General features: G+C 37.7%; 2 protein-coding genes across 6 annotated transcripts; both read left to right on the top strand.

Moving 5' to 3' along the window:
• The first annotated feature begins 200 nt into the window (after positions 1–200).
• LOC122664523 (probable serine/threonine-protein kinase PBL19) lies at positions 201–27,012 on the top strand. Of its 3 annotated transcripts, none has more exons than XM_043860372.1 (5): positions 201–510; positions 20,912–21,299; positions 24,783–25,043; positions 25,770–25,892; positions 26,353–27,012. In XM_043860372.1, exons 2-5 carry the CDS (start codon positions 20,949–20,951, stop codon positions 26,836–26,838), a joined length of 1,221 nt encoding a protein of 406 aa, XP_043716307.1. In that variant the 5' UTR covers positions 201–510; positions 20,912–20,948; the 3' UTR covers positions 26,839–27,012. The 3 variants fall into 3 exon arrangements, with proteins under 3 accessions (XP_043716307.1, XP_043716308.1, XP_043716306.1); XM_043860373.1 differs by lacking the exon at positions 201–510 and having other exon boundaries at positions 20,373–21,299; positions 26,353–26,829; positions 26,937–27,012; XM_043860371.1 differs by lacking the exon at positions 201–510 and having other exon boundaries at positions 20,373–21,299.
• LOC122664525 (probable serine/threonine-protein kinase PBL19) lies at positions 734–27,339 on the top strand. Of its 3 annotated transcripts, XM_043860374.1 has the most exons (7): positions 734–883; positions 8,471–8,731; positions 9,546–9,668; positions 10,022–10,502; positions 10,613–10,625; positions 11,789–11,828; positions 27,055–27,339. In XM_043860374.1, exons 1-4 carry the CDS (start codon positions 842–844, stop codon positions 10,442–10,444), a joined length of 849 nt encoding a protein of 282 aa, XP_043716309.1. In that variant the 5' UTR covers positions 734–841; the 3' UTR covers positions 10,445–10,502; positions 10,613–10,625; positions 11,789–11,828; positions 27,055–27,339. The 3 variants fall into 3 exon arrangements, with proteins under 3 accessions (XP_043716309.1, XP_043716310.1, XP_043716311.1); XM_043860375.1 differs by lacking the exons at positions 10,613–10,625; positions 11,789–11,828; positions 27,055–27,339 and adding an exon at positions 26,933–27,012 and having other exon boundaries at positions 10,022–10,499; XM_043860376.1 differs by lacking the exons at positions 10,613–10,625; positions 11,789–11,828; positions 27,055–27,339 and adding an exon at positions 26,937–27,012.
• The last annotated feature ends 222 nt before the right edge of the window (positions 27,340–27,561 follow it).

Raw genomic sequence — 27,561 nt, 5'->3', positions numbered from 1 at the left:
TATCAACAAATCTTTTCCTTACTTCCTTGATTTCTGGTTTTAGTTACTATCTCTGTCGTCGATTTCATCTACCATAACAGAGTAGTTGGGAGTTTCTCACTGTTTTGCCTCATTGGGTCCTGCTTCAAGGCAGCTTCTCTTATCTGTGTCTCCTTTATTTCTTCTCATTTTACCGCTACCTTTTTTTTTTCTGATCATAATTTTCTATTAGGTTTCTTTAAGCCCTTGTTTATTTTGTTTCTGCCCCCTTTTTAGCTCTTACCTTCGTGGTTTTATTCTCTGGTGTCCTATCTGGGCTTCTTCTCTTCATATTGCTGTTTTCTTAACAAATTTGCTTCTCTCCCCAACTGGGTTTTTTTCCCTCTCTGCTTTCTTTCCTAGCTTTCGGTCTTCCCATCTGGGTTTTCTTTTTCCTCAGAGAATTGGTTCAATTCAGGCAACATGGTTTCTTCAAAGCTGTTGCTTTCGTTCCTACGATGAACTGCACGGAGACCAGACTAGATGCTATAGGTGCTTAAATTTAGAACTTGTTATAAAGTTCTGAAGCATGAATTGTCTCTGCCACTTCCTTGGGAGAAAGACGTCTATACCAGAGCTCAAAACTGGAAGCCAACTGGGTAGTTCGACCCCGGATCAGGCAAGAAAATCCTCAGGTTCCCCTTACTGGCAGCGAAGCATACCTGAGTTGTATGAGGAGAAGGCCCACAACTTGCGGGTCTTTGCGATCTCGGAGCTTAAGAACGCAACAAATGATTTTTGTAGGTTGCTTACGCTTGGGGAAGGCGGATTTGGAAGTGTATATAAAGGTTTCATTAAGCCTCCTGGTGGTCATGGGGAACGGATGGTCGTTGCTATAAAGAGTCTTAACAGGGATGGCTTCCAGGTACTGTCATCTGTTGTCTTTGTGGTTGATGTTTTAGATGCAAAAAAAATTTGAATTGGGAAGTAGCCCTTTGTGATATATAGTTTGGCAAGGATGGTGTTGTGATTCCATTGAGTTTGAATTCTAGTTACCTGTCAAGTGTTGTAGATTCTTTGTTCCAGTTCTTTTGATTTCTTTGTGATCCCTTTAGATTATTGGATCCTTTCATTGAGGTTAATGAGATCCTAACTTGGTATGATGAAACTTGAATCTATTGCAGAGAGTGGATGGGTAAAATACATCACCCTCAGTGTTTCAATTATCTGAGCCGTACTTAGTTGCTTTTTCTTCAGTCAACTGAAACACTTCCGCTACTTCAATATGTTTTTTTTCCCTTGATGGTTTAGCACATTTTGATAGAAAATTAACAAATTTTGAAGCAGTTTAGCTTTACCCTTGAACTTCTAGTCATTCTTGGAATTGCAATAGTTGTAGCAGTTTTATCCTTTGAGAGCATTAATAGAGGTGTTTGCAACTTTGTGGACCCGAGCATGAGCTGACCTGTTCTTTACACTTATTGAATAAAATGACGGTTCTGTGTCCGTGTCGAACCACTATAAATCTTGTATGTGCTGTCTCTCTTTGTCTCTTCATCTCCATTACTCACTCCATTGGGTTTTACTAACATTTGATTGGAGTTTTGAGATAGCATACTATTGAGGGTTGGTAAGTGTTGTAATATGGGTACAAGGGTAGAATTGTCATATAAGGGTATTTTGGTCTTGTACTCATTCTAGAATGTTCCCCTCCATATTATAAATAAAGCTGGCCTGTGTCCCATTAGACACAAGTCATATTCACCAAACCAACATGGTGTCAGAGCAGAAGATCTGATCTGAAACCCTAACCGCAACTCTCTCTCTCTCTCTCTCTCTTCTTGGTTTGCATCTCTCACCACCACCACCCTTCTCCTTGCTCTCGGTGGTTCTCCTTGCTCTCGGTGGTTCTCCCCTAGTCCACTGAGAGCCTTGTTCTCTCCTCTTGAAGATGCCTCTCAAGATCTAGATCTACACGGGATTTTTTCCATGATTTGAGAGGTTTTACTAGATTTTCACAGGTTTCTCTTGTGCTTTCTTTTCTCGATCTACAGGGCCAACCCTATATGTCGATTTTTCAAGGCCAATCCCTGCTTATATGTTGGTGACTCTCAAGGCCAATCCCTGCTTTTTGTTCATCAAGGCTGATTATCGTTTTTTCATGGCCAACCCTGTTACCAATTTTTTCAGGGAGAAACCTGCTTCTCGATTTTGCTCCAGGATATCTTCTGGCTTTTTGTTTCATCTCAAGACCATCACTGCTTGTCGATTCCACTCAAGGCCAACCTTGCTTTGCTACTTCACAGGGAACAATCCCTGCTTCATCGATTTTACAGGGTCCATACCCTAAAAGTCAATTTTTCAGGTTTTCACACGTGCTCGATTTACTATGGGAACTGTCTCAGGCTGCTGTTATTTTTTCTTTTGGCTCTCTCTTGTGGTTACTACCATGCCAGACACCTCTGATATCTCTACTACATCCATTGGGATGGAAGGATTGGCTCCGGGAGATTTTGCTTACTTCCCAATGTGTGCTATCAAGCTTGACGGTACTAATTATCTGATGTGGCCCTGTTCTTGCTGCCTATCTATCAAATCCTGAGGTTATTACGGGTACCTTACTGGAGATACCAATAGGCCTTCTACTGTAGGTTCGTCTGTTGATAAATGGGAGTGTGAAAATTCCCTGGTTATGGCATTTCTTATTAATTCTATGTAGCCCTAGATTGCTTGAGGCTACCTTCTATTGGATTCTGTTGCTACGATATGGAAGGCTTCCCAAGACACTTATTCCTAGGTTGGGAATGTTGCTCAGGTTTTTGAACTCCGCAAGAAGGTTCATGAACTGAAGCAAAAGGAGTTAACTCTATCACAGTATTATTCAGAGTTACGTTCTCTGTGGCAGGAGTTGGATTTTTATAAGGAGTTTCAGCCCACTACAGCTACTAATGTTGCAAATTCAAGAAATGGGAGGACAAGATTATGGTTTATGACTTCTTGACATGCTTAAATGTTGAGTACGATCAGCTTCGTGCTCACGTTTTGAGTCGTGACCCCTTTCCCACTCTGGAGCAGGCCTATTCTATGATTCAACATGAAGACAGCCGTTGTACTACTATGTTACCACAACCGGTTCCAGCCCCTCTAGAGTAGTCAACTCTTGTTTCCGGCTCTCAGTCCCGTGATGATACCCCACGGTTTGGTGGCCCCTCTACCAAGGCCCCTGTGAAGTGTGACTACTACGGTAAGGAGCGTCATACCAAAGAATACTGCTGGAAACTCCATCGCCATCCTACTGATGCTTCTGGTCGTGACCGTGGTCGAGGTTTTGGTAACTCTAGCCAGGCCAACTAGGGCAATTCTAGCTAGGCCAACGATATTGAAGTCTCTGACAATACACCAGCTGACTCTTCTCTATCATCAGCTGAGCTTCTTACAGATCTTACCGTTTTTTATTAGGAAGACGCCGAAATGGAGAGATCTTATCGTTTTTTATAAAGGTAAATCGAGATATGTACATTATAAAGGTAAGTTTGGTCCAAATCTCGGTGGAACCGAGATCTCGACCGAGTTGGGGTAATATTTCATGTTGCTCTAAGTCTCATCTTGATTTTTTCAAAAAGAGAGATATTACCGAGCTCTCGGCGAGTTCTTGAATTATGCTAGGATGGAGCCACCTCCACCTACATCTACTACTTCTGCCTTCGCTGTTGCTAATGTTGATTCCAAACTTGCCAGTTAAGGTACCCCTTTTTGTGGTCATAGTGCATTTGTTCCCACATCCCCGTGGATTATCGACTCTGGGACATCAGATCACATGATTTGTTCTTCCAACCTTTTCTTTTAGCATGCTCCCTACTCTAGTAAAGGCAGGGTTCATTTAGCCAATGGAACTTATTCCACCATTTCTGGGAAAGGTTCCATACGTTGTTCTCCTACTTTGTCCCTTTCTTCTGTTTTAAATGTTCCCACTTTTCCAACTAATTTCTTGTCCATTAGTAGTCTTACTTCCAGTCTAAATTGCAAAGTCACTTTTTTCCCTTCTCATTGTGTTTTTTAGGATCTGGTGGTCGGGGCAACGATTGGCTCTGGTAGAGTACGCGATGGTCTGTATCTTCTTGATGATGGCTCTCCTTCGATCTTTGGTCAAGCTCTTCAGACATCTTCTTCGTTGCCTCTTGTTTGTGAGTTACTACAGTGGCATCGTCGTTTGGGACATCCACCTTTGGGGACTTTAGCTAGAATTTTTCTTTTTTTAAAGAATGGTAATTCAAGTCACTTTTTTTTGTGAGGCATGTGTTTTGGCCAAGCAAACTCAAACTAGTTATTCTATTTCTGATAATAAAAGTGCCACTCCTTTTTCCTGAATACATTGATATTTGTGGTCCATCCCGTTGTATTTCTATCACTGGCTTTTGATGGTTTGTCACTTTCATAGATTGCCACTCTAGGACGTCTTGAGTTTATATGATGTGCACCAAGGGGGAGGTTTTTCATTGCTTTCAACACTTCCATCGTATGGATTAGACTCAATTTGTTGTTACTGTTAAGATTCTTCGGAGTGGCAATGGCCATGAATACTTCGAGGGCTCTTTTCAATCTTACTTTGCTTCCCATGGGATTCTCCATCAAACTAGTTGTGTCGATACTCCGACTAAAATGGAGTTGCTGAATGGAAGAATCGCCATCTACTAGAGATTGCTTGGTCTCTCATGTTTGAGATGCATGTTCCTCCCAAGTACGGGAGTGACACGGTCCTTACTGCAGCCTTTCTGATCGACCGAATGCCCTCTCAAGCCTCCTCTTGATGTTCTCCAGGGCTCTTCTATATTTCTAGTCCCTCCTAAAATTTTCGGTTGTGTCTGTTATGTTTGTAACCATCAACCCTATGGGAAATTTGACCCTCATGGCCTTCGGTGCATGTTTTTGGGCTACTTTGCTACTCAAAAGGGCTACCAGTGTTATCATCCTCCATCCAGGCGATGGTTTGTCACTATGGATGTCATTTTTCAAGAGTCTACCGCGTACTATCCTACAACACCTCTTCAGGGGGAGCCTTATTCCACAGGGGAAGATGTGCCGCCACTTGCACTTGATGTACCACAACCTCATGTCCTTGTTCAGGGGGAGATTGACACTACTACCCCGGTTCAGCAGTCAATACCAGAGATGTGTGTCTATGTTTGCAAACGTCTGCAGACTTAGATCACTGCTGCACCTACTCTACAACGCCAATTGCCACCTCTTGATTCTAATCCAACTCCATTGGATCCTGGTAATATTCTTCCCATTTCTGATGTTGATTCCCTTGTTGACCCCACTCTTAATTTACTTATTCTTGTTTGCAAAGGTACTAGGTCATGTACGTTACATCCTATTGCTAAGACTATTTCTTATGAGTCACTTTCTCCCTCCTATTTTAGTTTTGTGTCCTCTCTGTCCTCTGTTTCATTTCCCTAGAACTAGCAGGAAGCTATTGCAAACTCACAATGGCATGCAGCTATGGTTGAAGAGATGTAGGCATTAAGGAAGAAAGACACATGGGATCTAGTTTGTCTTCCTCTACAAAAGATGGTTGGTTGCAAGTGGGTATTCACAGTTAAGCAGAAAGTTGATGGTGCAGTGGATTGTTATAAAGCTAAGCTTGTTGCTAAAGGCTTTACTTAGACTTATGGGATTAACTACCAGGAGACGTTTGCCTCAGTAGCCAAGATGAATACCATTCGTGTTATATTGTCTTGTGCAGTTCATTTAGGTTGGGAACTACAACACTAGATGTGAAGAACGCTTTCCTTCATGGGGAACTTGAGGAGGAAGTGTATATGGACATTCCTCCTGGCTTTACATGCTCAAAAACTTAGGGGGAAGTTGTGGAAGCTTAAGCATGCTTTATATGGGCTGAAGCAGTCGCCACGTGCCTAGTTCTGGCGTTTTCATAGAGCTATGGTTACTGCAGGCTATTCTCAAAGCAATGCTGACCATACATTGTTTATCAAGTGATCAGGTGGAAAGATTGCTCTTTTGATTGTGTACGTTGATGATATTGTCGTCACTGTGACGACATTGAAGAAATTTCTCGCCTCGCGAGATATCTGGGCAAGGAATTCGAGATTAAGGATCTTGGACATCTTCGTTATTTCCTTGGCATTGAAGTTGCCAGGTCCTCTAGTAGCATCTACCTATCTCAGCGGAAGTATGTGCTTGATCTTCTTTTAAAGACTGGTATGTTGGGATGCAAGCCAACCGATACTCCTATTGATGATGGTTAGCAAGGAAGGTGATCCTGTTGATAAGGGACGATACCAGAGATTGGTCGGGTGATTGATTTACCTTTCTCATACTCGCCCTGACATTGCTTATGCAGTTAGTTTGGTCAGCCGATACATGCATGACCTTACTCCACTCACATGGAAGCAGTGTTGTGCATTCTTCGTTACTTGAAGTCTACCCCAGGTTTTTCTCCTCATGATCATCTTTGAGTTGAGGCTTTCATGGATGCTGATTGGGCAAGTTCCCTTGATGATTGGAGGTGTACTACAGGTTATGGTTCCTTCGTTGGTGGTAACCTCGTCACTTGGAGGAGTAAGAAGCAAGTTCTTGTGGCTCGGTCTAGTGCTGAAGCAAAGTTCCATGCTATGGCTTATGGCATTTGTGAACTTCTATGGCTTCAAGGTCTTTTCACCGATTTGGCTGTTCCTGTTACACTTCCTATGATGTTTTATTGTGACAGCAAATCAGCCATCAGCATTGCTCACAACCCAGTCCAACATGATCGGACGAAACATGTGGAGATTGATTGTCACTTCATCAAAGAAAAACTGGATTTGGGTCTTATCTGTGTGCCTTTTGTTTCTAGCAGTGAACAACTGGCTGATATCTTTACTAAAAGTCTTAGTAGAAAAATGTTTCATCCTATTGTTTCCAAGCTGGGCATGTGTGATATCTATGCACTAACTTGAGGGGGAGTGTTGCAATATGGGTAACAAGGGTAGAAATGTAGAATTGTCATATAAGAGGATTTTGATCTTGTACTCATTCTAGAATGTTCTCCTCCATATTATAAATAAAGCTGGCCTGTGTCCCATTAGACACAAGTTATATTTACCAAACCAACAGTAAGAATTTTTTTTTTTGGGATTTTATTGCTCACTTCCCAATTCACCTCCCTCTTGGTTGCCTATACGGTCCTGCAACTAAGAAAAAGAATTTTCCCCCTCCTCATTTTTCTTCCATTGGCATGTTTTCTTTTTGTGAATTTCGTTTCTACCTTTAAGAATTTCAAGATAGATTATGAGCTCAATTTCAAATCCCTGTTTAGTTAACTGACTGTCTTAAAAAATCCTTAAAAACAATTTCAAGGGTATTCACCTAGGAGTATGAGTATGCCATAATTTTTTTAAATTAGTTAATTTTATTGATGAGTCTGAAGAGAAACGGCATTGCCCCATTTATAGAACAGCTAGTATGATATTACTAAATTATTTATAGAACAGCTAGTATGATATTACTAAATAAGTATACTGCTGAAGGAAATATATGCAACAAAAAGACTGGCCAAAAACAATGTTGTTCCGTTGGGTTTTGAAGGTTGTTCACCTAAACCCTTCAAGTTGTTTAAGATTATAAGACACCAAATCAACAGATTCATTACTCTGTCTACATCCTTTAAAATCTGTCTATTATGCTCTTTCTGTACTAGTATGGTGCATTAACCAGAAGATTCCAGAGGATATATCATGGGGAGAAAAAATTCTTTTCTCATCCATTCTTTTTAGAATGTTAGTCAGCGTGCACTGTGTTTGTCATCGTTTATGAATGCAGTCCATAACAGATAATGGGCCTGTTCAGTAGGGATAATCAGTCATTTTCGTTTATTGCTATTATTACCATGACAATTATTATCACCGGCATCACATTGTTATTCAAATTTTTATTGTTTTTGTTGGTGTTTTCCTTTTCTTGGAGATAACATGGCTGGCTTAAGGAGGAACCCTGGTAGGGCATAATAGAAAATTTATATGCAATTACATCTGCATGGTCTTACAGCCTTTTGCATCCCAATCTAAAGTCACTACAATATCAGAGTGGATTAATCAATATTACTGGGAAACCGTGTATATTTGTGTTGTTTATTTACTGTTTAGCAGTAAGATTTATGTTATGAACAGTTTGTGGAATTTCTGTAATTTAATTGCATAAGTGATGCATATTGAGATTGTATTATTTAACATGTAAGTTCTTGGGTTCTTAGTTCATGGGTCCATGCTTCATTTACTATCTTAAAAAGTTGTAGAGAGCATCAAGGTGCGGTTGGACACTTGTAATCTTGTATCACAGAAAACATTTGCCAAATTGGTGGAATTTGGATAGTTCTTTTTACTATAGATATTGTTTCCTTGGTTACATTTTTGTTTTTCAATTATTAATCACTTTGATACATATGTTTTCTCTAGCCTATTTACTGGGTGATGATTAATGTCTCCTATAATTCTTTCTTTTCCCCCCCATTTAGGGTCACAAACAATGGCTGGCAGAAGTTCAGTTTCTCGGTGTTGTTGAGCACCGAAATCTTGTAAAACTTATTGGATACTGTGCTGTAGATGGTGAACGAGGCATCCAACGATTACTCGTATATGAATTCATGCCAAACAAGACCTTAGAAGATCATCTTTTCAACCAAGCTATTCCAGTTCTTCCCTGGCAAACAAGATTAAAGATAGTACTTGGTGCAGCCCAAGGATTGGCATATCTGCATGAAGATTTGGAACTCCAGGTTTCACTCCAAAACTTTTCACTTGACAGAAGCTGAATATGCATAGCTTCTAATGGATGATGTAGAACACCTTTTGATCCTTCATTTTAACCTTCTTTTTTTCTCTAATTTGATTTATACTAGGGAATTGGTGTTGTCTGACAAATTCCTTTGATTGGGTGGATGGATTTTGTAGATTGTTGATCCATGTATCACCACATGATATCATTTGCTAAAACAACCTCGTCTTAATCAAGTTCTAGGTTCTCAGATTTTGTGATTAAAGGTTGAGTTTGGCGTTGAAACTGAAATTGAGGGCCTCTTGGTTGTTTATACTCCATTCTGTACACTGGATTTTCTGAAGTACTCTGAAAGATCATTGATGCCCAAAAATAGATTGAAAGTTTATGAAGATGGTTCAAGGCTGTCAACATTCCAGAAAGTCTCAGAATACTAGGTCCTTACGAGCTGGTTATAAACCAGAAATAGAGTCTGGGGTGCTTGGTGTGCCCTTAAAATATTTTGATTTATCTTATACTGTGTGGAAGCACTTGCGTAACATAAAACTCTTGATAAGCCTCTAGGTTCTACAATTGGTTACTTAAAGTTGGGATTCTTGAAAGCTGTCACTGTATATCGGGATTTTAGTTTATCAGGTTGACTATTATTATTTTACTTCGATATCAGGTTTTATTTCTGGGGTGCTTGGTGTGCCCTTAAAATATTTTGATTCATCTGATACTGTGTGGAAGCACTTGCATTACATAAAACTCTTGATATGAGGTTTTATTTGGTTTGCTGTTGTTATACTATCTCACTTATATTTAATGTACAGGTAATATATCGGGATTTTAAATCATCAAATGTGCTACTGGATGAGGATTTCAAACCAAAGCTATCAGACTTTGGACTTGCAAGGGAGGGACCAGCAGATGGACGCTCTCATGTATCTACAGCGGTACGTATTCAGCAAACTTTGCATTCACACTAATAACTTTTGAGATAGATAAGGGTTGAACTATCATATAGCTCTTATATTTAGTACAAAGTGTGCATTATGCCACTTTTTCTAGCAAGGAGGGATGAGTGAGCCAACAAGTTTGACAGTCCTTTTGATAGCCGCCTCTTAAAATTTGCCATTGCTAAGATGATCCCACTTCTGGCGCAGAATCTATTCCGAGCATGCATACCAAACATTGCCTAGTGTAATAACAGTCAAATGGTGGGATAATTGGTTTTGATTGGTCACATTTTTAAACATGATAATGAATTTTCCTTTCATACCCATAAGAATGCATTCTTGGTTATCAGGTGGTGGGGACATATGGGTATGCCGCTCCGGATTACCTTCAGACGGGCCATCTCACAACCAAGAGTGATGTATACAGCTTTGGTGTGGTTCTATATGAGATCCTTACAGGTAGACGATCATTGGATAGAGACCGTCCAAGATCGGAGCAGAAACTTTTGGAGTGGGTGAAACAGTTCCCTCCTGAGAGTAAGAGGTTCAGCATGCTAATGGACCCACGGCTTCAAAACCAGTATTCTCTAAATGCAGCAAGGAAAATTGCCAAATTGGCAAACAATTGCCTGTGTAAGAATCCAAAAGAACGTCCATCGATGAGCACGGTTGTAGAAAGATTGAAGCAAGCAATCCAAGCTGCAGAAGACAGGAACACTCCTCAGAAGAGTTCTGATTCCTCTGGAATCCACCCGGTTGATTCTGATGAATAAGTCAGATCCAGTTGGCATCTCTGAATCTGCGAAGAGGCGGATAGCCCACCTGGCCAAAGTGAGTGAGTGAGAGTTTCAAGGTGGTCAGTCGAAGAAGATTTATGATCATGCAGAGGGCCAAAGTGTTTTAGGTTTTTGCTGACAAACTATCTTTTGATTCTTCGGGAGGTTTAAATATGTGAATATGTGATGCAGTTGCTTTAATCTGGCTGGACCGGAACGACCCTCATTGGAGGCCTAAGCTGAGATGCAACCGGCCTAATCTGGTTGTTTGGTCAAGGGAGGACTTGGAGACTACGTAGGATGTAATATTTATATGGGTGGGTAAGGAGTTCTACTTATATTGGCAATGTAATACCGTAGAAGACAGATTTGAATGAATGGATTTTGAGTTGAAAGAATTGGAGGGTCGGCAGAGTAACCAGATTGATGTGATTGAACTACGTGGTATTCTTTGGGTTTGGCCTGAGATCCTAATCCTCTCATAGGCGACCCTAATCCAAGGGTTTCATCTCCCAAATCACCTCCTGCTGTAAGGGCCAAGTTGAAGCAAAGACATTTTTGTTTCCAGGTTCACCCCACATATTCTGTTTTATCCTATAGGTAATTTTGGTTCCAAATATACCCTTGCTCTGTATTTCTGATCTCCTTTATATCCCTCCTTCATATAACTATACTTCTGTCCCTTATGATTCTCTCTAATTACAACTCTGCCACTCTGTTTTAAACTTCAACCCATTTACAGAATTGTCATCCTCTTTGTAAACGCTATTTAGGGAAAATCTCTATCATTCATTCATTCTGCTATATTTACCCTACATTTACTCAAACTTTCACTGCTGATTCACCCCCAAAAAGAGTAAACTCCTACCTCTCCTCCCCTAGTACTCTAAAAAACTCAAAGCTGCAATCCCTCACCTGTCCCCTCCCCCATCACCCCCTGCCCCTGCCCTAGTAACCATAGTTTGAAAGGGCAGATGATGGGGAGTGGAGACTATGCTGGAGGGGAGAGGTGAGGGGGTTGCAACAGCAGGCCAAGGTGTGCGGGGTGTCCAGCGATGAGGCAAGGTGAGCTGCGTTCTGTGGAAGGAGGAGGAGGAAGAGTAAGACATGGGTCCAACTATTGTTAATAAAGGAGGGGTGGAGTAAGTATAGGGGAGTGATGTAGGAGTTTTCTTTTTTGAGAGAATCAGATGTGAAGTTTTTAGTAGGGGGCAAGTAAGGGGGAGTGATAAAAAATTTCCCATTTATTTACCATATTGCCACTTTGGACTTGTGTGTTTTCTTGTTTGATTAGCCCCACAAACGACCCAAATGGGTTTTTTTCAAACCCTAGATTGCACCAATATCATAGATATAATGGAGTCAATTCTCTACTTCTCTCATGCATGCATCGCGAAGTCCGTCCAACTATACAAGTTTTGGGAATGAGAATAACAGCCTTTTACCTGATGTTTGTGGTTTAATCAGAGGGTTTTTTATTTAGCTGTGTTTGATATGCATTCTAGGTCAATTTCACATTCTCAGACGATAAAAATAACGAGAATTTCAAAGGAAGAATGCTGCTAAAAGACCATGAGACTTGGATGATTATGGGAGACAACATTTTTTGACAAAACAACCAATGGGTGGGGAAAAAAAACAAGTGTACGGTAGGAAGTTTTGCCAAAAGATGTTTATTAGGTTAAGATTTACATCCATCAGTAAAAGTAGGTATAGGAATCATCCTTGCGTGTCCAACCAGAGTGGAAGAAGAAAACATTGACATGTGTTTTGGTAAAGAAAGGGGCCAATAAACAAGTTTTTTTTGCTTGTTAAGGAAGTCTCCATTTTCTAATCAGATTGGAACTGTAGTGCTAATCTTGCTTATCTACACACTTCTTTATTAGAGTCTAAGAAGCATTTTAAAAAACAAAAGGAGTTACCGTTTCTTCCCTATCGTTGATAGTTTCCCCCTTGGCATGGTGTGACGCAATGGTTCTGAATAATTTATTAATAAATTCGTCAAAGTATAGACTTTAAGAAATTAATTAGAAAAGAAGACACAGTATCTTATTGGTTTAATCAGATTGATTGACCACATTAGTATTTGCAAGAAATCAATTTCTTAAGCTTGCTGATATTAAATTCGATAAGGACTTTTGGTTCCAAATTTCTTTTGGTTTTTATTTCAAATCAAATTAGTGGTGGAGGTTGGGAGACACCATTAAATATGAAGGAAATTTTGAGGTTTGAGAAGATTGGCTTGAGATAAACCTTTTGCTATGTTATGGGTCGGTCAATTGGACCAACTGCTTCCGCCATTCTACGGTCTTAAAAGTCGGTTAACCTTCTGGAATTGATGTGTGATTACACTTTCATCAAAAAAAAAATTAGACCAACAGCTTTGTAGCTTCTTACATGGGCACCAGAAAGAGAGATACAATGGAAGTTGTCTGTGTACCTTCTTATGTTATTAAGAATTTACAACTAATTTAATTACTTGCTCATTCTCACAAAGAGACCAAATTGTCTTGTTTGGGTAAAGTTAGGCTTCTGAACTCTTAATCAAATTTTAACCAAGGTCATTAGGTATCAGTATCAGTATCGATGCTTGTATTGGCTTTGATTGATGCTGTTATCAATATGGACCGGTTGTATCCAGTCAGATCGGACTGTTTTACCTCTCAAAGTATTGATACTTTAGTTTTTTTGGAGCATATTATCTTCCCTTGTATTGATGGCATGATAGCAGTATTGGTATCGATATTGGATACAGGCGATACCATTACATATCGACCGACACCTTAAACCATGCTATTAACACTGATTCTTTCTTTCTCTCTCCATCAACTGTATAGGTTTCTATTGGTACTTTACGATTAGAAATCGATATGGCATCATTGGTTCTCTTTTTCCATATTTTCTAGTGTGAAATATATAGCAGCTATGGGGAAGAGTTCTATGTGGGGGAGCGTGGCCCCTACATGTGTGTAGGGGCTAATAGGAGCATACACAAAAGCATCAACAGGGTGGGGCGGTCATCCCCCCCCCCTCTATGTGTGGATGCAGGGGCAACATTCCCCCTACAGAAACCATTTCCTTAACAATTATATTTGTAAGGGAAAAAGAACACTGCTTATTAGCATGGCCTCCACACCTAGACACAACCTAGGGTGAAATGACCGCTACACCCTCCCTATGAAATGACTACCCCAGTCCTGAGTTGTGTCTGGGCGTAGGGTATGCAACCAAGCAGTGAAGCCTCACCCTATGTATAATAGACCAAAACTGATTGAATTGGATCGATTAGAATCAAAATATAGGACCGAACTGATAAAAGACCTAAAAGGGGGGGAGGGGGTTAATCTATGATTTTAGTTTTACATTTTCAATCTTCAGGTTATACAAAATTTATTGGCCACAATTATTCTCATTAGATAAAGTCATATAAGGGGCAAGGGCCACACTCTCGGACAGAAAATCTCTGCCCATTTTGGGGAAAAGGACTCTGTCCGAGAGTTTGGCTCTTGCGCCTAGACACATGATGAGACAAAATGATCACCCTACCCCCATGAAAGGCGAAAATTCCCCCCTGTTGATGTTTTTGCATATGTTCTCATTGGCTGAAATGGGCCAACTATGGGTTTGTCGGTTTAGGACCGATTATGAACTAATAAATTGAAACCGATTACAAGAGAAATTTGATTTAAATCTTTGGCATTGAGACCGATTTTCTTTCAATCCGGTTCGGTCTTAGCCCATATATGCTACCCATAGGCTGGAACTGGATCAAAACCATTGAACCTGACTATTTGACACCTCTAATTAAGTTGTCCATCATTGACAACTATGTTAATGTCAAATTTTTATGGTAATAGTATCAAACAGTATCATCTATCAATTAAGTAAGTTTCAACCTGAACCAAAATTTCCATTTTATTTTAGTTATTTTTAAATTTTAAAAAAAAAAAAAAAAAAAAAAAAAAAAAAAAAAAACTCATACTAGATGGAGGTTGATTTAGATTTTAGTAATTTGAACACTTAGGCTGTGTTTGATATACATTCTTGGAATACATTCCAGGTCAATTTCTCATTCTCAAATGATAAAAATAATTGTTTTTATCATCTAAAAATACAAAATCGACCTGAAATGCATTACAAAAATGCATATCAAACACAGTCTTAAGGTTACCTAGTCATTCTCCATCACACTTGATAAGTGTTAGGTTTGTACCCAACTTTTGGTCTTAGAAAAAGGTTGTGGACCTACTTACATCTGTTGGAACCCATGGTATTGTCATTATCACCTTTTATTACATAAAAGTGAATACAACTCACATCCCCATTTTATGTTGCCATCACTGGTTGGAAATTTGAAGTTAGAAACAAGGAAAAAGACTTTAGGTTTGTGTTCAGACTCCAAAGTCACTCTCCCTCGTCATCTATTGCAAATATAACACCGTGTTTGATTGCCTAATTATGTGGGATGTAATTTTTCAGACACATGAATTTTATTTTAAAAAACTGTTTGGATGAAAAAAGCGAATTACCATCCAAAGATTTACAAAATCTAGAGATTCATCATTTTAGTGTAAAAAGTTTAAGATTTCACCTCATGAGGTGAAATCCATATTGAAACAAAAATTGGAGACAAGGTATAAAAGGACATGTATTTTCAGATTCACAAAATAATCAAGGGAATCAAACAGTTTATTTTTTCCAAAATACGAATCCACAAAAAATCCATCCAAAGATCTCCATTTAAAATCAATATATGCTCCCACAAATTTACGCAACCAAATGCAGTGTAAGGTAAGCAAAGTGGCCTAATAAAGCACCTTTATCTATAAGATTAAATTTTTTTTACCTAATCATTACTAAAAATAAATTTTTTTTGGTTTACTTTGGGAAAAGTAAGAAATCCCAAAGTAATCAAATACCATGGTTGACCATTGATGACCATTTTTTGTGGTTGTCTTTTCCCTTAGAAAACTGACCCTTCTCTCTCAGGTGTGTACCAGGGTAGGTGATGGGAAAGGGATTGAGATTGACCATCTTCCAAATTCCAACAAAGAGTTGAATTCCTCCCCAAAACCAGATCCATTCCATATAAACCATTTCAGTTCCACAAAGAAAAACAAGAACATTAAAAAAAAAAAAAAAAAAAAAAAAAAAAAAAAAAAAAACTAGGTTATACTACTCAGTCTGTTGTCATATAGAATGAGCCTTTATAATAGTGATTAATTTTTTCTTATAAAAATGTAAATTATAATACAAAAGTTTTTATATTATAAATTATCTTCAAATTTTATAATTATCTGTTGTCTTATATGATTTATTTTGTATGGTAATATCTATATAATAAAGTCTTGCGTTTGGATGGGACTTCGAGACTAAAGACATTAGGACATTCATTCATATACATGGGAAGATTAGCCTAATAGGATTCACTTTACCCACGAGGAAGAAAAATTTTCATCATCAAAATATATTACAAAAGGAAACAAATGACGTACATGATCTTTTTCTTCTATTTGAGAAGACAAAAAAAGTTATCATGGACCATAGACACAGCCCACAGCTAAGTTCTTTTGCGAGACGATTGAGAGAAAAGATTGGAATTTTGAAGTCTAAAATATATGCCAATATAGCAGTGTATGGAAAGAAAAATCTTTAAAATTATTTTCTTCAATCTACAATAGATTCCTTTGTATTTATAATTTTGTTGAAAAGATATTTTTTCTTATTATTATAGCTTTGGAGAGAATTATATTTGAGTAGTTGATATATCAACATTTTGTATACCATCCTAGGTAGCATGAGGAGAGAGTGAAGGGTACAAAGGAGACATAAGAAGGGTGGATAAAGTCCATGAGACTTTATTTAGGTCAGAAGACTACATGAAAATTTTCCAATTTAAATTTTTAAAAAGAAAAGTTGTTATGCTTTCACATTACATGCTTTAGATCCTGCATGAACATGTTGTTTTACATATAGAAGATTATAACTTAAATCTAGGGACCATCAAAATCTTTTTCACATATTGCTAAATGAAAAAATGTTAATTTTTTTAGTGCGAGAATAAGATATTAAATAAGATAGGAGAAAATCAACATAATGCAAATTTAACAAGTTTTCAAAACAGATAAGGATAATGTTTCTGTCTGAGGCATTGAGATAGAGAGTGGGAGGTCATTTCATTAGGTTAGAGAGGTCATTTCACGTAAGGAGGAGAGAGATAGAGAGTGGGAAGTGCTAGCGTGCCCTCCACTCCCTGGATAGAAATTGCTTCCCAAGAAATATTATAGTAGTTTAATGAAATATACATTCAATATCATGGAAGTAGCTTTGATCTCAAAAACATTATTAAATATGAAAGGTTACTTATCAGTTACTATTAAATAAAAGAGCTTGTTGTACTCCAAATAATATAAAGATAAGGAAATAGAATCAATCATTCAATTACTTGGAACCTAATTGAAACAATTATACACGCAATTAGTTATGTCTCGATCTATGAAATATTAATTATTAGAAAACCTATTGAACTCTTGAGCATAATATAAGAGCACAATATAAAGAAGTATCTAAAAAGATTAGAAAAAAATTCACATCCATGTACTTCCAATTTTTGTCACACATAAATATAGTCCAACCAAGTATACTCAGAGAGTTGACTGCAATTCTAAATATGGATGGATATAAAAATGAATGTATCACAATTAGTATCACCAAAGGTTAAGCTGGATTGGAATGGCTACAGATACTAATTTTGTATATATACAGCAACCAATATGCTTTTTTTTTTTTTAATTAAAAATGGCTACCAATATATTGGAATTATAATAATGGAAAAGATAGTGACTCTTTCATAGTTAATATGAAATAATAAAATAATCTTCCCTATAATTTTTTATTTTTATTTTTGTCCATAACTACATTAAAAACCTATAATCTTGTATGTTGAATAAAACATCTTTCCATTATGAAATTTAGTTATAAGAGCGCCTATCATAGATGACACTTTGACATGTCCGATGGGACTCAAGAAATAATTTTTTAGGAGGGAGGCGATGTCTTCGGGTTGCAAAGTTTGAATTTTGATTATTGAATTTAACTTTCTTAATTGTTAGCAAAATCTGGCAGAGAATATGTTTTTTTTTTTTTTGTTATTTTAATAAAGGAGAGGGTTTCCCACACTGCTAGCATATTCTGAAAAAGGTATTCTCCATGTGGAGCCCATATTTTCAAAATAGATGAAATAAAAAAAAAAAAAAAAACATAAATGGGATCCTCACTTTTTGTGAGAGGATGTGCAAAGAATCCACCGAAAAGACTCCTGTCCTACAGTGGTGGGAGCTGGAGCGTCCAGCCCAGCAAAACCACAGCAAAAGTAGGGGTGGGGTGGTCATTTCACAGGCAGGTTCCACCTGGGACCCACCTATGAAATGACCACCCCATCCCTTGTTTTTAGGTGGTTTTGCTGGGCTGGATGCTCCAGCTCCCGCTACTGCAGGACAGGAGCCAAATCCAAGAATCCACACACGGCAATATATAGATCTTTTGCCCTTTAATAGATCAAAGTTTTCAAAACATTTAAATATGACATAATTTCCTTCAAATTCTCTTATTTGTCAATCATAGCATGGAAATAAAAATAAATAAAGTTAATATTAGTTATAAAATAAATTGTACACGTACAAATATTAGGATTTATTATTAATAAAATTAATCTAATATAAATGATGAAATATTAAAATTAATACAAATGATTAAATTGTTTATTCAATCCTATCCACAAAGACCATGATTGGGAATTGTTAGATTGATTTTCTCAGAGGAAGAAGTGAAACAAAATCAACTTGAGTCGTATACATTAGAGCATAATCATATGGTATAAACTACAAATGCAAGCACGCAATAATACCAAACATGACCAATTCAAAAGGAGTGAATTAAAAGAAATACCCATGGTCATTTCACTCGAAATTTTCAAATCCAAAAAGAAGTAAAAAAAATTTAGAATATCACTCTAATATTTCAAATTTCAATTTTTTTATCAACAAAAGTTTTCCCTAAATAGGGGATCAAGTAAGGGAGCCCTTAATCAGGACACCTAATTCCACCATAAGGAAGGATCATATGGTAAATTTGACTTCTAAATAGCTAAAGATGAATTGGATAAACCACATGTCAAATTTGATATCCAAATCCAATCGTTTATCCCCATTGTACATGCAACACCTCACAAGTCCTCGTACCCATGTCATATTCTTAGAATTTTCAATAATTTGTTCACATGGCTGAATTTTTTATTTATTTTTTGGGTTTTGAAAAAAGGAAAAAAGGAAACAAGAAAAAAATATATAGGTTGAAACTTGACATTTGAGTAGGGCATCTTAGGTCCAACTATCCATAAAATTTCAGTCAATTTGACCATTGCTTAGTTATGTGGACCATTAGGCCGTAAAACATTTTTTTTTTTATAGGAAAAGTTTTCATACACCGCTATGTAAACTGTGTATGTGAGAGGGCCTCTCACAAAGAGTTGGAAAAAATCATAAATCCCCACCCATTAATTAATGCCTTGAAACTCTCACCCTCTCACATACACGGTTTATATGACCGTGTATGAAAACTTTCCCCTTTCTTTATCATAAAAGAATAAAATTATGTGAAATCAGTAGTCTCATTAAAACTATACTCTATTGGACTCAACATGTTTGACTCGCCCCCAATGAACGGTATCCAATTTTAGGGTAAGAGCTGTCGTGTTGCGTAACTCCTGCACCAACACAGGGGCCAATAAAAGCACGTAGGGGCATACATATGGATCAAAATTTTTAATTTCACAGGGGATGGGGTGGTATTTTGCACATTCATGTGTCTGGGTGCAAGGACTATGCAATCAAACATTTGTTTTTTTTTTTTTTTTTTTTTTTGTCATTTTTATTACCAAATTGTTGAAGCCAAATGGTGTGTAGGTGATGGTTGTAATATAGTTATATATTTTGATCCTTAGATTCCTTATATTAGTTAGGCAGAAAGAACGCCACCCGATCGCACAGTGCACATAACCCCTGAACCCTGTTAAATACTAGACCGATACGCGAAAAACTCTGAAGCTGATGGAATACGTTATATCAAGTCTTTTAACCTATCCCGTACTAGGCTGGTCCAATGACTCTAATCTAGTGCCCATACATTAGAATGGTGCCCCATTAAGCACATAACACACATAAACACAGGAGTGCATGTAATGACCGTCGCACCCCCAGAACAAGAAAGATGGAAATGACCAGGAAGCATTATCGTACTCTGCCGGACAGCATTCTTTCTATGGTTATCGAGTGAAATATGGGATTTAATACCGAAGAAGATCTCCACATGTGATGGGCTGTTTCTGAACGTCAGATTGGAATCAAACGGAGGGATTCACCTGGCAGGTAGCTTAGGTGGCATCTAATTCTGATGTTCTGTATGCCACGTGTAAGTCGTAGAAGCACACACGGAGAAAGGTTCATGAAAAGAGATTATGTATTAAAATAGAATCCATGGTTTCATACTTCGCACCTTGTCGGGCGGGACATTTTTTATTATTATTTGGTTTCCGTATTCAGAGGGGGCAGTTTATTATGACGTCCAAACTCACAGGCAGAGAGAGAGAGAGAGAGAGAGAGAGAGAGAGAGAGAGAGAGAGAGAGACCTTTTCGTATGAAAGTCAAGAAAGGCGACTGGGCACTTGGTTTTTAATTGGTGAAATTAAAATGTGAAAATCAAAGATGAGCTGGTGCGGGCAGAAGGAAGGTTTCTCCCAAACCGCGTCGATTTGTTCAGGTGGGAAAAAACCAAATTAAAGCAGCTGAAGAGACCCAAATAAAAAAGCACACCGTAGAATACCGACAAAACTTTTTCGTGTTAGTTACTTCTTTGAATTCTGGTTTTAATTACTCTTTCTCTCTCTCTCTTCGACTTCATCTACTATAACAGGGTTGTTGGGAGCTTCATTACTTCCATTTTCATCTCTGCCTCAGCTTCTGTTATCTGGGTCGTCTTGATTTCTTTTCATTTTACCACTTGGCTGCTTTTCTCTTTTTTTAACCTGCTTTTGAATTTTGATTGGTTGAAAAATCCTTCAATTCTCTTTTGGGTCTCCTTTCTCATCCGGATAAGATTTTGCTGCTTATCTTTTTCTGATCATAATTTTCTATTAAGGTTTCTTTAGGCCCTTTTTTGTTTTGTTTCTGCCCTTGTTTCCCTCTTCCTTTCTGGGCTTCTTCTCTGCATCTCTGTTTTCTTAACAAATTTGCTTTTCTTCCCTACTGGGTTATCTTTCTTTCTGCTTTCTTTCATATCTTTAGCTGCCCCATCTGGGTTTTTTGTTTTTCCTTCGAGAATTGGTTCAAATCAGGCAACATGGTTTCTTCAAAGCTCTTGCTTTCGTTCCTACGATGAACTGCACGGAGACCAGGCTAGATGCTATAGTTGCTTAAATTTAGAACTTGTTATAAAGTTCTGAAGCATGAAGTGTTTCTACAGCTTCAATTGGAAAAACAAAAGCAGGGTACAGAAGTCGGCACCGGAGCTCAAAACTAGAAGCTCAACGGGTAGTTCGCCCCGGGCGCAGGCAAGCAAATCCTCAGGTTCCTCTTCCTTGCAGCGAAGCCTCCCTGAGTTGTATGAGGAGAAGGCCCACAGCTTGCGGGTCTTTACCATCTCGGAGCTTAGGAACGCAACAAATGATTTTAGTAGGTTGCTTAAGATTGGGGAAGGTGGATTTGGGAGTGTATATAAAGGTACAATTAAGCCTCCCGGTGTTCATGGGGAACGGATGGTCGTTGCCATAAAGAAGCTTAACAGAGATGGCTTGCAGGTAGTGTCATCTGGTCTCTTTGTGGTTGATATTTTAGATGCAAAAGATTTGAAATTGGGGAATAGCCCTTTGTGAAATATAGTCTGGCAAGGATTGTGTTGTGATTCCATTGAGTTTGAATTCTAGTTATCTGTTTAGTGTTGTAGATTCTAAATTCCTTTCTTGCTGTTGTTTTGAGTTTTTTGGGATCCCTTTTGGTTATTGGATCCTTTGATTGAGGTGAATGAGATCATAACTTGAAATGATGAAACACGATTCTATTGCAGAGTGGATGGCTGCATCACCATCAGTGTTTCAATTATCTGAGCCATAATTCGTTGTTTTTTCTTCCCCTACTTCAATATGTTTTTTCTGATGGTTTATCACATTTCGATAGAGAATGAACAAATTTCGAAGCATTTTAGCTTTACCCTTGAACTTCTAGCCATTCATGGAATTGCAATAGTTGTAGCAGTTTTGTACTTTTGAGAGCATTAATAGTGATGGGTGCAACTTTGAGGACCTGAGCATGAGCTGATCTGTTCTTTACACCTATTGAATAAAATGATCTCGTAAAGTTTAATGGGTTTGTACTGTTGCTGGCAATTTTTGGGATGGGATATCATGATACTTGTATATTGGGAGCTTAAGCTAAAAAGTACTTTCTGTTCTTAATTTTGTATTAAAGGGAAGGGAAGTGAAATTGGTTAAAAAAAATAAAAAAAGGAAACTTTTGTAATCATTACCTAACATGATTTTATAATCTACTTCAAATTCTTACCAGTTTAGTTTTATTTTACTTTTCAAATTTAAGGGAATTGATTGCAAAGTAAAATAAATTTTAATAACCAAATTTGGAATGATTTGGTATTTAGTAATTAGACTTCGTAGATTGGTTACATTACAAAAGTTTTTTTTCTAGGTTTGATATAATTTCACTTCCCTTTATTTCCTTTGCAACCAGACGGAGCCGAAGTGTGTCATTAAAATTTTTCTTTCCCCCTTTCTTTCATTCTTCTTTTTTGGCAACCACATGGAAATAAAAATATTCCAACCCCCCCCCCCCCCCTCCAACACACACTTTCGGTGGAGCACATTGCAGATTGTTGTGAAATACATAGACGTAAGCATAAGAATCAATTGGAGTCATGAACTATAAGGTTCTTTTAGGATATCAAGAAATTTAGTATTCCCTATTTTTTTTTTTTTCATTATCCATCTTCTATGGTATTCTTTGAGCAATGAACTTGTTGTGTCGTGTCTTTGATATATATGCTAATCAAAATAGAACAATTTCATCTTTTGTTTTAAAGCACCCCCCCCCCCAAGTCTTAGATACAGTCGTGGTTTTAGTCACATTTGCAAACATAATGGCTATTGAATTCTAATAGGTGTATCATGTATGCATTTGAAAGATGACTTTGTGACTTTAGGGATGTGATTCGATTTAGGTTAATATATATATATATTTTTAATATATGTGATTGGTAATGGTAAATGAAAACCAGGATTCCTAGATATGGATCCTAATGCTGGATTGGCAGGAATGATAGGGTTATAGGGCTAACCCTGATAACATTGCATCTTCGCTTTCAAGAGTATGGAGTTGTACCTTATACATCAAGACATGATACAGTGAAATTATAAGAGAAGATCTAGTGTAGAGTGCACCAGTGCCTTATTTGTAAAAATCCAATAGTGAGGCTCAGTGCTTTGCTGGTCACTTGATGATACTGCTATGAGGAAACCAATAAAATAATTACTCATATTTTGGTGTAACATGCATGTTTCTAATAAATGATATCAAATTGGACGTATAGACTGATCTGTAGCAGAATCGGGTGACCTTGATCCCAATATGATTCCGATATGGATCGAGCAAACAGTGGTTCAGTTTTGAAATTACGCCCCGACCGATTCCATCCAATCCATATCGGTATCGGTCTCGGTCTCCGCATCGGTCTGCCAATCTGTATCGGTATTGTATTGGTATCAACATCAGCCGAGACTGATGCGGACACCGATTACCGATACCTATAATCTTGGTTACATATGGAATATAAATTAAATGTTCATTCTTCTATGCTAGACCAATTAATATGAAGACCTTATTTTGGGTTGAGGATGTATACATGTATTTGTGGAATGCTTTTGTGAGCATCTTGGGGAGGATAATGAGTATATGCCATGACTAAGAAAAAGAATTTTTTTCCCCTCTTCATTTTCTTGTCATTGGCAAGTTTTCATCTTGTAAATTCTGTATCTACCTTTAAGAATTTCAAGATAGATTATGCTATCAGTAGAGATAAAGTGGATGTTGATGAGCCCCTCTATCAAATCCCTTTCGAATTAACTGTCTTAAAATATCCTTAAAACAATTTCAAGGGTATTCACCTAGAAGTATGAGGATGCCATAATTTTTTTTAATTAGTTAATTTTATTTATGAGTCTGAAGAGAAAAGTCACTGCTCCATTTATAGAACTACAGCTAGTACGATATTATTAAATAAGTGTATTGCTGAAGGAAATATATGCAATAAAAGACCTATCCAATATAATGTTGTTCCATTGGGTTTTGAAGGTTGTTCACCTAAACCCTTTTGAATTGTTTAAGATTATAAGACACCAAACCAACAGATTCATTACTCTGTCTACATCCTTTAAAATATGTCTATTATGCTCTTTCTGTACTAGCATGGTGCATTAGGCAGAAGATTTCAGAGGATGTATCATGGGGAGCAAAAATCCTTTGCTCATTCATTCTTTACTGTAATTCTTGTTAGAATGTTAGTCAGCTTGTATTGTGTTTGTCATTGTTTATCAATGCAGTCCATAACAGTTAATGGGCCTTTTCCATAGGGATAATCAGTCATTTTTGTTTATTGTTATTATTAGCATGACAATTATTATAATCGGCTTCACATTGTTATTCAATTTTTTATTGTTTATGTTGTTGTTTTCATTTTCTTGGAGATAACATGGCTGGCTTAAGGAGGGACCCTGGTAGGGCATAATAGAAAAAGAATATGCAATTACATCTGCATGATCTTACAACCTTTTGCATCCCAATCTAAAGTCACTAATCAGAGTGGATTAATCAATTTTACTGGGAAAACGTGTATATTTTTGTCATTTATTTACTGTTTAGCAGTAAGATGTATGTTATGAGCAGTGTGTAGATTTCTGTAATTTAATTGCATAAGTAGATGTATATTGAGATTGTATTATTTAACATGTAAGTTCTTAGGTTCTTACTTCATGGGTCCATGGTTCATCTTATTATCTTCAAATGTTGTAGAGAGCATCAAGGTGTGGTTTGAGACTTGTATCATGGAAACATTTGCCAAATTGGTGGAATTTGGATAGTTCGTTTTATGATATATACTGTTTCCTTAATTATGTTTTTGTTTTTAATTATTAATCACTTTGATACATGTATTTTCTGTAGCCTATTTGCTAGGTAATGATTAATGTCTCCTGTAATTCTTTCTTTTCCCCATTTAGGGTCATAAAGAATGGCTGGCAGAAGTTCAGTTTCTCGGTGTTGTTGAGCATCCAAATCTTGTAAAACTCATTGGATACTGTGCTGTAGATGGTGAACGAGGCATCCAACGACTACTTGTATATGAATTCATGCCAAACAAGACCTTAGAAGATCATCTTTTCAACCGAGCTTTTCCAGTTCTTCCCTGGCTAACAAGATTAAAGATAGTCCTTGGTGCAGCCCAAGGGTTGACTTATCTGCATGAAGAATTGGAACTCCAGGTTTCACTCCAAAAACTTATTTCTTGACATGAAGTTGAATATGCATGGCTTCTAATGGATGATGTAAACCACCTTCTGATCCTTCATTTTAACCACTCTTTTCTCTAATTTGATTTAGACTAGGGAATGGGCTTTGTCTGACTAATTCCTTTGACTGGGTCGATGGATTTTGTAGATTATTGATCCATGTATCACCACATGATATCATTTGCTAAACAACTTCTTACCTTAATCAAGTTCTACATTCTCGGATTTTATGATCAAAGGTTGAGTTAGGTGTTGAAAATGAAATTGAGGGCCTTGTGGTTTGATGGATCCAGCCCTACTCCATTCTGTACATTGGACTTTCTAAAGTACTCTGAAAGATCATTGATGCTCAAAAATAGATTGAAAGATTATGAAGATGGTTTAAGGCTGTCAACATTTCCTGAAAGGCTCGAAATACTAGGTCCTTACGAGCTGGTAATGAACCAGAAAAATAGTCTGGGGGGCTTAGTGTACCCTTAAATTTTTTGATTTATGTACTGTGTTGAAGCACTTGCATAACATAAAACTCTTGATAATCCTCTAGGTTCTACAATAGGTTATTTAAAGTTGGAAAACTCGAAAGCAGTCACTGTATATTGGGATTTTAGTTTATCAGGTTGAATTTTATTATCTCACTTCGATATCAGGTTTTTGTTTATTTACTGTTGTTAGCCTATCTCACCTATACTTAATGTACAGGTAATATATCGGGATTTTAAATCAGCAAATGTGCTACTGGATGAGGGTTTCAAACCAAAGCTATCAGACTTTGGACTTGCAAGGGAGGGACCAGTAGATGGACGCTCTCATGTATCTACAGCGGTACGTATTCAGCACACTTTGCATTCACAGGAAAACTTATAAGATAGATTAGGGTTTAACTACCATATAGCTCTTATTTATAGTACAAAGTGTGCATTATACCACTTTTTCTAGCAAGGAGGGATATGACTGAACCTACAATTGTAACAGTCCTATTGATTGCCACCTCTTAAAATTGGCCATAGCTAAGCTGATTCCAGCCTCTGGTTACTGGCATTCTTAGGCTGTGTTTGGTATGCATTCTTGGAGTAGATTCTGTCTCTAAAATTCAGTCTGAAGCGAGAAAATAGAGAAGAATCGGGTTTCAAAATTTGTTCAAGACCCAGAATATATTCCAAGAATGCATACCCAAGTGTAATAACAGTCAAATGATGGGGTAATTGGTTTTGATAGATTACAATTTTAAGCATGATAATGAATTTTTTTTTCATATCCATAAGAATGCATTCTTGGTTATCAGGTGGTGGGGACATATGGGTATGCTGCCCCTGACTACGTTGAGACCGGCCATCTCACAACCAAGAGTGATGTATACAGCTTTGGTGTGGTTCTATATGAGATCCTTACAGGGAGACGATCATTGGAAAGAAACCGTCCAAGATCGGAGCAAAAGCTTTTGGAGTGGGTGAAACAATTCCCTGCTGAGAGTAGGAGGTTCAGCATGATAATGGACCCACGGCTTCAAAACCATTATTCTCTAAATGCAGCAAGGCAAATTGCCAAATTGGCAGACAGTTGCGTGATCAAGAATGCAAAAGAACGTCCATTGATGAGCACGGTTGTAGAAAGCTTGAAGCAAGCAATCCAAGCTACAGAAGACGGGAACACTCAGAAGAGTTCTGATTCCTCTGAAATCCACCCGGTTGACTCTGATGAGAAGTCAAATCCTGTTGGCATCTCTGCATCTGCGGAGAGGCGGATGGCCCACCTGGCCAGAGTTGAGTGAGAATTTCAATGTGGTCAGTAGAAGAAGATTTATGATCATGCAGAGAGCCCAAGTGTTTTAGATTTTTGCTGACAAGGCACCTTTTGATTCTTCAGCTGGTTTAAATATGTGGATATCCTAGATACCCTCAGGGTATGAATCACAATTCCGTCCAACTATTCAAGTTTATGGGAATGAGAATGACCACTCTTTGCCTGATGTTTTTGTTTTGATCACAGGGTTCTTTACTAAGATTACAAAGGAAGAAGGCTGCTAGAAGGGATATAAGTTTGCCAGAGTACAAAACTCTCCCCAACCGCTCCCCCCGCCCTCTATTTTTTTCGTTTGTTTGAGAAACCCATGAAACCAAAGCGGCTATTTTACAAATTTTGAATCTGTTTTGTAAGTCAATTAAACAGTTAATGTAATTATATAATCTAATTCTTGTTAAATATGTTTTGAACTATTACCTAAAGAAAATGTATTGATTTGTTCATAGAACCAGTTAGTACTTTCAGAATTTGAGGGTGGAGTGGTGGAAAGAAAATGATGGGGTTTTTTGGTTCATCTTCAAAGCTTTAGGCTCAACTTTAGATGCCGACACTTTGCTCTGTTCCTTGGATTTTTGATCCAATTTTTTGTAAATTCAGTCTTAAAATAAAAAAACAAGGATGGGTAAGTATGGTTAGCAAGCATATTATGGAAGCTACCTATGTTGAGTCCGGATCCTCTGCCACACGTCAC

Source organism: Telopea speciosissima, chromosome 6 (genome assembly GCF_018873765.1).
Source record: "Telopea speciosissima isolate NSW1024214 ecotype Mountain lineage chromosome 6, Tspe_v1, whole genome shotgun sequence".
Taxonomy (NCBI): Eukaryota; Viridiplantae; Streptophyta; class Magnoliopsida; order Proteales; family Proteaceae; genus Telopea; species Telopea speciosissima.
Note: the sequence above shows the minus strand (reverse complement) of the source record. Positions and strands in the feature narration are given on the sequence as shown.

Bases quoted from the DNA above. Each gene is read 5' to 3' on its own strand.
- LOC122664525 (XM_043860374.1), top strand. From the start codon at position 842: ATGGTCGTTGCTATAAAGAGTCTTAACAGGGATGGCTTCCAG. The intron at 884-8,470 runs GTACTGTCATCT...CCCCCCATTTAG, and splicing joins TTAACAGGGATGGCTTCCAG to GGTCACAAACAATGGCTGGC. The intron at 8,732-9,545 runs GTTTCACTCCAA...TTTAATGTACAG, and splicing joins ATGAAGATTTGGAACTCCAG to GTAATATATCGGGATTTTAA.
- LOC122664523 (XM_043860372.1), top strand. From the start codon at position 20,949: ATGAAGTGTTTCTACAGCTTCAATTGGAAAAACAAAAGCAGGGTACAG. The intron at 21,300-24,782 runs GTAGTGTCATCT...TTCCCCATTTAG, and splicing joins TTAACAGAGATGGCTTGCAG to GGTCATAAAGAATGGCTGGC. The intron at 25,044-25,769 runs GTTTCACTCCAA...CTTAATGTACAG, and splicing joins ATGAAGAATTGGAACTCCAG to GTAATATATCGGGATTTTAA.